This window comes from Penicillium odoratum, assembly GCF_028828045.1.
Source record: "Penicillium odoratum strain IBT 22623 chromosome Unknown utg000004l_segment0_segment0, whole genome shotgun sequence".
In the NCBI taxonomy this organism is placed as follows: Eukaryota; Fungi; Ascomycota; class Eurotiomycetes; order Eurotiales; family Aspergillaceae; genus Penicillium; species Penicillium odoratum.
The window spans coordinates 2,728,960-2,739,809 of record NW_026643146.1 but is presented as its reverse complement, the minus strand read 5'-3'; the positions used below and the strand labels follow the sequence as shown (position 1 = coordinate 2,739,809).

Sequence of the window (10,850 nt, the reverse complement as noted above, 5' to 3'; positions counted from 1 at the left end):
ACCAGGGAGTGACAGTCGGGTTGGACAGTCGGGTTGATCCCAAGGAAAGGTGTGAACAGAATTGAGATTATGGAACCTGTGGCTCGCTGCTATGGCCATGATTTTGTTCATTTTGTTGTCTTCTGTTTTCTCCCCCCATATCATCGACCTTCCACCAGCCACCCGATCCCATGATGCGCCTGTCCGTGGAAGAAAAATGTGTATTGTCCTGTCAAAAACCACTTACAAGGCAGAAAAGACGAAAAGCTAAAGATGTTAGTAAAGGCGGAGTGTGAGCCCGGAGCGGAGATCTTACATTGTTTGTAGCGGCAATGGCGATGCTGTCCTCGAAGGGGTGCCAGCTCATGTGCAGGATCTTCTTGTTGAAGTCGATCTGGTCTGCATCGGTCTCCTTCTTCATTCGGCTGCCAGGACCAGCAGGGCTTCCGGATCGCGAACCAGCCTTCTTGCCGCCCTTGTTCATCGGTGTGGGCACGCCAACCTTCTTCGCCTTGAAAGCCGACTTGTCCGCCTGGAGCACGATCTCTGTATCCTTCTGCTCCTCGGTGGGATAGATCATGAAGTTGTTGTTATAACTACCGGTCATCACGTTCTCTGCGTCGCCGGAGAAAACCACCTCGAACTTGTCGAAGATGCTGTCATTTTCGTAGGTATCGCAGAGTCGTGGCCGCAAGTGCTCGTGAATGGGAATGGTCTTGACAGGTTGGCGCTCCATGTTCACATCCCAAATCTTCACGGTCAAGTAGTCTCTCGACACGATGTACCGGCCGTCATGTGAGAATCGAACGTCGGAAATAGAGGAGATGATTTCGGAGAAGAAAGAACGCGACGACGCATCTTCTTCCTGTTCAAACACTAGAGAATGTGGTCAGTCGCAGAATAGAGCTTCCGGGGAGTCCGACATACACTTAGAGTGCTCATCGCAAAGAGCCCGCTGGCGCATATCGGCAAGCTTGATGGTGCCCTTCGAGCTGGCATACATGAACCAGTTACAGCTCACGGGGTGGAACTCAGCCGCTGTGATAACCTCGGTCAGTTCCTCCATGTTGGCGGGTTTGATATCCACAATGTTGAAGCTCTGATCTTGGATGTTGAGGTTCCACAGGTTGACCCGGAGATCGTCACTGCTGATAAAAGTCTCGCCATCGCTGTTCACGGAGATGCTATTTATATGGTACGCATGGGCGTTCGCGTATGTTCTCCGAGGGACGGCTGCCACAACGGTGTCGTGGTGTGTCAAGCGGGGGAGCTTTAGCGCAGAAGCGTGCTTGAAAGTCCCCCGAGGTGCTCGAGGCAAGCCACCCGTCGGGGGAGGCGGAGTCATCTCATTCGATAGGTTGTTCTCCGCGACCACTTTCAACGACTTGTCAAACACCTTCCATAGCTTTATGGTCTTGTCGTTGGTCGAAAGGAGAAAGTGTGATGCATTCTGGCGCCGACACCATTTAATCTTGTTGATCTTCTCTTCAATCTCTAACGATTTGAGGTAATCGAATTCCGGCTCGTGCGACTGAAATTCGGTGTGGAACTTATATTCGCAGGTTTTTTTCTGTGAAGGTTTTTGCATGAGATGGCCCGCCCGGGGGAACCAGGGATTGCGAAAGCACTCACCGTCTCATTACGCTCGAACAGCACTACTCGTCCACCCTTATCTCCCGTAGCCAAATAATTTCCGGTGTGATCGAATTCGACGGTCGAGATGATGTCCGCTAGAGAATATATCAGCCGATGAGCTTCTGGTGACTCAACCTCGGGCGTAGCTACCTTCTGTGATATCCTCTACATCACCTTTATCACCAAAACATCTATGGGCACAAGTTAGCTCTTGTGCTGGATTCCTTGGGGGTCGAGAAACGATGGAAATCCCGGCCTTGTCACCCGGCCATATATCCATTCCCCACAAGCCAAGACTCACTGTGTGAACTTCCAGGTAGGTGTACCTGGATCTCTGTCTACCATCTTTTCGTTCTAGGATCGCCCTTGATCGCGAATCTGGGCAAAAGGTCGGGTTGTAGGACGGTGAAAAAAGCAGGCAAAACGTTGGGCTCCGGGAGCTCTATTGTTGGATGCAAATTAATCACTCAGTTCAGCGTATTATTGACGACGAAGCGGAAGCGGTCGGACAAGTATTATCACAGCGTCCGGTGCAGTGAGGGAGAAGTGGCGAAGGCAATGGACTCCACGCTTCGATCGGAGGTGCGAGGGGCCCGATGACGCGGAAGAGGGGGGGAGAGGGTAATAGTAAATTACGGTCGAAGACTGGAAAGACCGTGAATCTCCTCACCAAGTTTAACGGTAAAAGGAGAAGGTGATGAAAGTTGCGGGATGGAGGAGGGGAAGAAGTTGGATGGGTTTGGAGGGGAGCAAACGAGCCGGTGGTTGTTATGAGTGGGCCCGCAGAGCTTGAGAGGGGATCATTGATGATCTGGAATTCTACTTTTTTTCTCGAGTTTTAGGAATCAAACAGGAGAATAATAAGGGTATAGTATATGGGATTCATACGGATTTACATTTCTATCTCACTTTTCGGGATGAAACAGCAGAAAAAGAGAAAATATGTTCAAAAAGAGGTGAAGAGTGTGTGTAAGGCGGTGGTGGGGAGAATGAAGTTACTCTACCGTCTTTCTTCCCACCGCTACAACTCGGATCCTTTGGGGTTTATACTCCGAATCTTTGTTCTGGAATCTATGATATACTTTTGTTCTACCTGAAAAATCCAGATATCCGCTTGATTAATTAAAATGAAAGAGGGGAAAATTTTGAACTATTCAACCAAATGCTGACATCAACACTACCCAGCGACTGCAACATTGCCCGAAGCAGACACGGAAGTCCCTTAAAGATTTGGGCGCACAATTGGAAAGCTGCTACCAATCAATTGCTTTGATTATCAGGACCTCCTGCAATTCATAAGGCTCTCATACTGCACTCCTGGAGCTGCAGCCAGTGTCCCGCCGCTGTCGTCATCCTGTTGGGGCCAGAAGCAATATCCATGGAAAGCTTGTGCTCTCGTATCTCAACTTTTACATACGAATCATAGTATAATTTCCACCATTGTTTTACTATTTAACTAACCAATTTTGAATATTCTATAGTGCAATATTGTTCTAGGCATATCATTAGAAATAAATGCCAGGATAGTATAATATATATCGGGATGCTAAATATGATTCATAATACAACACGTGCCAATGTACGAGTGGAATTATTTGATTAGCTACATACTGAACATACAAACTCAAATACGGTCATGAAAGGGGCATTTAGAAGCTCATCAATACTACAACATATAATTGTGGGTATAATTTCATACCCAACCCTTGCAGGTGCCCGGGCTTTGATAAAGAAGCTGAGGTTATCGCTCTCAGTACAAGGCAGCAGGTGGCATACAATGTAATACATGCCAAAGCAAGACAACACTTCTCCCTTCTTTCATTTGAAATTTGGCATCAACACCATCAAACGACCAAGTCTACACACTCTCACTATGGGTGTCCTGTACAACAATCGCTGGTCGACGGAAAACGAGGAGCTAGATGAGATGCTGCCCTTGATCGTCGGCGCGCCAGGATGAAAGCATCTTGGTGTGTACAGCCATACTGATGGGCCGGAGAACCTAGTCACTGGGCTAAAGCAAGAATGGCAAGCCTTGCTGGATTCAAGCTCACCCACCCAAACATCCCAATTGGAATCCATTTAGGTCTTTGACCATGAGCACAATACCACCAACTTTCGGAGTATCAAACCACCCCAGCTTTCCTTATCAATACTATCAAGGTAAAGGTATACAAAGCTTCAAATGTGAAAAATTATTAGCAATTTATGACATTAGAATTGACAGCTGACTTCATGTAAGTATGTAAGTTCAAGTTGCACCAAACCCCACAAATATTCACATGCTTCCATTCCTACTTTGTCCGGCCTCAAACCGAGCTCATTCCCGCAACCCACAACGAACAATGTCCCAACTTGCAGATATATTTTCCTATAATACACGTCGCCATCCCAGGCGCATCATCCTAGTGAAACCAGATTGAGCTACGTACCACCTAGGCAGCCCCAGTTCTTTCCCCCTCCACCATGTCCGACAACCCGGAGAACATGCGGGGTACCCGCGAGTCACATACCCGCGACACCGACACCGACACCGTCACCAACAATACCGCCCAAACACAAGCCAACACACACCAATCCACTCCAAAAGATCAATCCCAGCACTCCCTCGCGCGTCGCGTCCAAAACTCCGCAACGGGACTTGCCCGCAGCGTATTCCAAGGCGCGGGAAGCAATGCCGCGCAAACACTCTCCAGCGCGACGAATGGAAAGAGCGGACCATCCCAATCTACATCGGCAGGGTACAGCATACAAGACGGGCTGGGATTAGTAGCACCTCGCGCGCCACCAGGGCAGAGCGCGCAAGGATCCGCCAGCGAAGCCTTCCGCCAAAATACTGGAGCCGCGCAGGGTGGATTTGAGATCCCGGCATTGAGCGAGGAAGAGTTCCAGCATGAATATGGACAGCAGGATGGAATTTTATCGGCCTCGGCCTCGGCACCTACCGCACCAGGTGTTAGTGCTCAACCAAGCCGTGAAAGACTCCAATCCTCCACAGGGAACTGGAAGGGAAAGGCGCGTGCACAAGATCCCGTACAGATGGAATATACAACAGCGTGGGAGCGGGCGAATACCAATACACACCCCGAGCAAATGGGACAAGTGAACCCAGCCGATGGCGCAGCGGTCGTATCGCTTCTCTCTGATACGTCATTCGATGCGAGTTTCGGTGCATACGGTGATGGAGACTATGAAGGCGCGGATCTAGATCCCCATGCAGCTCCTCCGCCTTTAACAGCGGAGGAGATCAAAATGATTGAGTCTTTCCGAAGACAGATCGCACAGGAGGATGGAGTACAATCGCAATCACGGCTTTCGTCTTTCAGCCTGGTTCCTGATATCGATACATTCCTACGAGAAAACGATCCGGCTGCGTTTGCATCTGCGCCGACACAAACGGAGATTGGGTCTACTTCGACGCCTTTGAGGGACTCTGTGCTCTCTCAGCTTCCTGGTGCGGAAGACTGGGTTAGTGTCCATGAGCGATACCATGATGAGGTTTGGGGGTATCTGCGGCCTGCGCTGGAAGCTGCTAAGGCTGAGATTGAGGAGAAGACGGGCATGGAAGATGATGGGGATGGACCTGCTGTTAGACGATTGAAGATGATTTTGAAGCATATGAAGTCTTGATCGCATAGCATTTGTATAGCGAGGGCGTGGATGGGGCCGTACATATAATTATTTTCTTGAATATTTAAATACATTGAACACATTGGGGATCATCAACCTCTATTACTTGGGTAAACGTGGACTTTTTGGACACTGTCCGAAACCCTATCCTTCACTTCTCTTCTCTTCCCAGTCGTTACTTATCGACTTGAAGAAATATTCTGGAGTAAACTCCAGCTATTTGACTAATATGGCAGGAATTAAGGAAGAGGGTATATGGTAGGACACTAGCTAGGATACAGGGTATGTGAATGGTATAGGAGGTATAGTAGAAACATAAGGTAGTCAAGGGACAAGTTCTCTATGGATCTTTACGGATGAACTTTTCTTCTTACATCCTCAAATGGTCAATTGTTTCGATATTAATGTTCAAGCCGCGTCAGTCTTTCTCTAAACTCTTGTCTTGATAAGAGGCAGACGAAGTCCAATATGCTTAATATGAAACGCTTCGTGCCATGGGATATGGAAGATAAAGAGTGTGTGAAAGAGAAGAATAGAGATAAGAGCAAAAGTAGTAGGTAATCGGGTGGGTAAACAGGTGCCTAAGCAAATATATGCCAAATTTATTGGCGAGAAGTACGACTTACCCAAGATGAATACTAAGCAAAAATCATTCTAAAGAAGTATTCCAATAGAGATGGTATGTTACACGAGGACCATTCACATACAGTAAACCAAATTGATGTATCATTCAGACATGGAATAAATAGAAACGCAGCAAAAGAAATATGGGTATGTGGATCGTAGAATCGGAAAGGTTTTTCAAGGCACAACTACAGCTCCAGGCTAGGAGTCTGACCCTTGACACGACCAATAACAGTTTGGGCCGCGTACTTGGGGATGACCTCGTCATCGTGGAGCATGGCGAATTCCTCGGTAGCGTCACGACCCATGAAGTTGAAGAGAGCGTTAGCACCACCGGGGTGCTCGTCGAGCCAATTGGTCACGTCAAGGACGATGCCCTTGACAACGATCCAAAGGTCGTCTTTCTTGTTATGCTTTGCGACTTCTTCCATGGTGTACTCCTTCTCTGGGATCTGGAAGTTGGCGGGATCGGGCTTGGCGGCCTTAGTCTCCTCGGCAGGGGCTGCGGCAGCGGGGCTAGTAGCAGGGGCAGCTGCCAAGGTGGGGAGGCTGCCACTGGCGGCACCGCCCCACTCGACGGAGATCTTGCCGGGGGTGGAGGGGTCGATGTGAAGGGAGATCTGGCCCAGACGCTGGGCGGCGGAGGAACCGTTGCTGAGCAGCTTCTGGAAGAGGTGCTGGCTGGCGGAGTCACCGGCAACACGGCCGTAGACTACACAACCCAGCAGGGAGGAACCTCCCAGACGGTTGGCACCGTGGACACCACCGGCCAACTCACCACAGGCGTAGAGACCCTCGAAGGGCTTCTCTTCGGAGTTGAGAACCTGAGCGTGCTCGTTGATCTCGATACCACCCATGGTGAAGTGAAGGACGGGCTCCATCAAAGCGACGTGGAATTCATCATCAACACTGAAGGGCATGTTGTGGAAGAACTTCTTGTTCCAAGGGTCCTTCTTCTTGCCATCGGCGATGAGATTGTACTCGTCAAAGGTCTTCTTGAGGGCAGCCTCGCCGCATCCAATCTCCTTGGCGAGCTCCTTACCAGACATCTTCTTCATCAGACCACGGCCAGAGTAGTGGCGAGTGTGGAAGTCAAGGACATTGGAAGCCTTGCTGTTAAGAACGAGGCGAATGGGCCACTTGCCCTTCTCCTTCTCCTTCCACATCTGGCCGGAGACGTAGTCACGGTGACCCAGCTCATCAGAGAACCGGTCGCCATCCGAGTTGAGCAGAAGACCACCCTCACCACGGAGGGCCTCAGCGGCCAAGAACTTGAACTTGGCACCGGGGTCCTTGGGGTCCACGAGACCAGTAGGATGAACCTGGACCTTGTCCATGTCGATACCATTGGCACCGATGGCCATCAGCATCTTCTGGCCGTCACCAGTGGCGTGGGTGCCGTTGGTGGAAGAGAGGCCATAGGTGTCAGGACGGTGCTTCAGGAGCAATGAGGTTTCGCTGAAGTCAGCGGCATAACCACCGGTCGCAAGGATGACGATGCCGTCGACAGACTTGGTCTCGCCATTGAGAGTGTAGGTGACACCAGTAACGTGGTTACCGGACTTGTTGACCTTGTTAACGTGGGCCTTCTTGATGATCTGCACACGGCCGGGCTCGGCCTCGGCGAGCTCCTCGAGACGCTGCATGAGGGCGTAGGTGATGGCCATACCGGGGAACTTGGCATCGTGACCACGGTGAGTGCGGGGGTAGGTGTGGCCACCCAAGCGGGAGACAAGGGTGAGGTCTAGGTTGAAGACATCCTGCAACCACTCAACGGCGGCGGCGGACTTGTAGGTGAGGACCTTGATCAGGTCGGGACGGGCCTTGTCACGGGCGGACTTGAGGGTATCATCGTAAAAGGCCTTTACGCTGTCTTTGATACCGAGGTCGGTCTGGGTGCGGGTAAGGGCACCGTTAATGCCGGAGGTAGCCTTGGTAGAGTTGCCACCGAAGAAAGCTGGAGTTGGCAAGGTCAGCGCGGGCCGTTCAACCCCGGGGATGAGATCGTACCTTGTTTGTCTAGAACGAGAACGTTGCCACCGTTCAGGTAGACGGTGTGGGCGGCACTGAGGCCAGACACTGGAGAAGGTCAGCGAAGATGATCACCATGAGAATGCGGGGGAACGTACGACCACCACCGACCACAATGACTTGAGGGGCTGCCATGATGGATGTGTGGGAATGAAAAGAAAAAAGCGTGGGAAAGAGAAAATAAAGTGGAATGATGAAATGTTTAAAAGGAATCCGGGGGGGATTTAACTCAGACGCCGAAGCTCTATCGGCCGAGGCAAAGCGTGGAGTAAAAAGAGGAGCCTTTATGGGTCTGGTGGATACTGGGGAATAACAGTAAATAGCAACACTCTGGTTTGTTCAGTAAGAATCCGGGGCAAGAGTATCACATGCGGCGATATCTAATTGATTTGATTTGATTTGATTTGATGTTCTTAGCTACTAGTACTATGCATTTGTCAAATCTTCACATGCATCTGCGTCATCATGTTTTTGTTTGATCTGGTAGAAAGGGTCACAGCAGTTGTTAGACTCAACTTGTATTGATAGCCGGGTCCTTTCTATACCTAGGTCGATAGATGTAGAATGGTATTTTGTCTTTCTATCTAGATCCTTCTAACATATCTTTCGGTCTATACAATAATAGCGCGGAGGTTTAACCTCGGAACAAAAACTGCAGCAAGAAGCCGAGAATGTGACCGAGGTGGCATGACAACCAAGTAAAAGACACCTACTTCCGCAAGATGAGAGACTAGATAAAATTAGGTACGACAAGAATGATAAGTATGAGAATTATGTGGATATAACCATGTGGATTAAGTCTATCAATACAATCTAGTTAATATCCAGATCGGTCCTGATCCATCTATGGTAAAAGCAATCGCCGACCGCTGAAATATGGATCGCCTCTGATTGGTGGAAGAACCAGGAAATCCGGGGATGGAAATCACTATTTGTGGATCTATGACATCACCTATCCCTGGTCGGTCTTAGGAGTTCAATTGCCGACGGAAGTCATTTCTAGTCAAGCCGACCGTATAAGTGGAAGCATATTTCTCGTTGCTTGACCGAAGCATAAAATAGTTCTCGGTGGTTGGAAGGCCGAGTCTCGGGTTAATGTTATCCGAGAGGGGCTCGGACCGAGACCAGATCAACGAGTCGCAAGATCGGGATATTGATGTGCGAACGCGGAGTACTCAGCAGAGATCGCGGAAATGAATACCTAATTTTGTTCATGTTTATGCAGGGATGTACCAGATCAAGTAATAAGCAACCCAGATCTACTTGTAAGATCTAATCCATCCAGGTAACACTCTTCGTTACCAAGAATTCATTCAGACCCTCTGCAGCATTGAATCGACCCCAACCACTGTTCTTCACTCCACCATGCGGGATCACTGGCTCATCATGAACAGTCATACTGTTGATATGCACCGCCCTAGAAATTATCAGTTCGCCGATCCATGAGTAGGTCAAAAGAAAGCTTACCCAGACTGGATCCGCTTAGCCATCGCCAAGCCCCTACGGAGATCCTCTGTAAACACTGACGCTGACAGTCCGTACCCACTACCATTGGCCAGTCGGATCGCTTCATCCTCGCTCTCAAACACCATACATGCCGCCACAGAGGCAAATGACTCTTCCTGCCAGAGGGGCATATCCTCCCGTACACCACCCAGGATAGAGGGCGCCATGCGAACACCACAATCAGAAGGGACTCTCGTTTCAGCAGATCCCGAAATAAAGTGCGCACCGGCGGAAACAGCACTAGAAATCAGGGCTTTGACACGGGCCTTGGACGCCGTGTTGACCAGTGTTGGGGGCAGGGAGTCTGCGCCCACACCAGCAGCTAATGCCTTCTTCAAAGCATCAATGAAAGCAGGTGCAATCGATGAGTGAACAAGGATCCGATCGGTAGCCATACAGATCTGGCCAGACTAAAGCAGAATTAGCCTCCACCTTCCAAGAACAGATAGAAACTTACATTGAGGAAAGACCCTGCAAGCACACCCTGCACAGCAACCTGCATATCAGCATCCGCACACACAATCGAGCTATTCTTCCCGCCCAACTCCATCAAACAAGGCTTCAAGTTCTGTCCACAGCTGCGCGCAATCTTCCGCCCCACAGCCGTACTCCCGGTAAAATTAATCTTCCTCACAGCAGGATGCTCAATCATGACATTCACAACCTCAGCCGCATCCTCCGGCCGACAAGACAAGACATTCAAACACCCAGCCGGAAGACCCGCATCTTGAAAAGCCCGACCAATAGCCCAATAACAGCGCGGCGTAAGTTCCGAAGATTTAAGAATCGTAGTGTTCCCAGCAGCGAGCACACAAGCCGCAGAGCGGATCCCAAAGACATAAGGAGCGTTCCTGGACTCATTAGTACATTTAATCATATAACTACTTCTGAATATAACTTACCAAGGTACAATACCTAAAATAACACCCATAGCCTCCTTGAATACAATCGCACTTTGTCTTTCTGTCTCAACAACAGGTACACTTCCACAGATAGAGGTAATTCGACTCGCAACCTCGCGTAGCATCCTAATTGCCAATGGTACCACGAATCCCTCTGAAGCACCTACATCAGCTCCCATCTCTATGCGCATAATCTCCGCATTCGTGCTTAGTCGCTGATCCAAGAGATCGGCTGTTTTGAGAAGAATGTCGCGTCTCACGGTGGGTTTTGTCGTCGACCATGCTGGGAAGGCTGCGTCGGCCGCTTCGACGGCGCGAATGGCATCTTGTGGAGTGGCTGCTGAAGCGGCCCAGCAGGTTCTGTTGGTGTATGGACTTATTACGTCGAATGTTGAAGAGAGGAAATCTTCTTTGCCGTTAATTAGGAGGGGGACTGAGATCATTTCGTTAATCTTGGGGATGTGGTGAGGGGAAGGTGCCCAGGTGTGGGAGTTACAGTACTGATGGGATTTGTGACCCACTGTATATGTGGACTTTTATCTG

General features: G+C 49.7%; 4 protein-coding genes across 4 annotated transcripts; 1 reads left to right on the top strand and 3 right to left on the bottom strand.

The window, feature by feature from the left end:
• Nucleotides 1–222: 222 nt before the first annotated feature.
• Nucleotides 223–1,959, bottom strand: N7520_005298 (protein phosphatase 2A regulatory subunit CDC55; the record flags this gene model as incomplete). Its single annotated transcript, XM_057139232.1, has 6 exons — nucleotides 223–246; nucleotides 296–855; nucleotides 907–1,549; nucleotides 1,612–1,709; nucleotides 1,765–1,805; nucleotides 1,916–1,959. The coding sequence occupies 6 exons, from the start codon at nucleotides 1,957–1,959 to the stop codon at nucleotides 223–225; spliced, it is 1,410 nt and encodes a 469-aa protein (XP_056997439.1).
• Nucleotides 1,960–4,080: 2,121 nt separating this feature from the next.
• On the top strand, nucleotides 4,081–5,244 carry N7520_005297 (uncharacterized protein; the record flags this gene model as incomplete). The annotated part of the gene is made up of 1 exon (XM_057139231.1): nucleotides 4,081–5,244. The coding sequence occupies one exon, from the start codon at nucleotides 4,081–4,083 to the stop codon at nucleotides 5,242–5,244; it is 1,164 nt and encodes a 387-aa protein (XP_056997438.1).
• An 812-nt stretch (nucleotides 5,245–6,056) lies between these two features.
• On the bottom strand, nucleotides 6,057–8,034 carry osm1 (putative fumarate reductase Osm1; the record flags this gene model as incomplete). The annotated part of the gene is made up of 3 exons (XM_057139230.1): nucleotides 6,057–7,825; nucleotides 7,879–7,947; nucleotides 7,998–8,034. 3 exons carry the CDS (start codon nucleotides 8,032–8,034, stop codon nucleotides 6,057–6,059), a joined length of 1,875 nt encoding a protein of 624 aa, XP_056997437.1.
• A 1,137-nt stretch (nucleotides 8,035–9,171) lies between these two features.
• Nucleotides 9,172–10,750, bottom strand: N7520_005295 (aldehyde dehydrogenase; the record flags this gene model as incomplete). Its single annotated transcript, XM_057139229.1, has 4 exons — nucleotides 9,172–9,316; nucleotides 9,367–9,815; nucleotides 9,863–10,256; nucleotides 10,308–10,750. 4 exons carry the CDS (start codon nucleotides 10,748–10,750, stop codon nucleotides 9,172–9,174), a joined length of 1,431 nt encoding a protein of 476 aa, XP_056997436.1.
• Nucleotides 10,751–10,850: the final 100 nt, after the last annotated feature.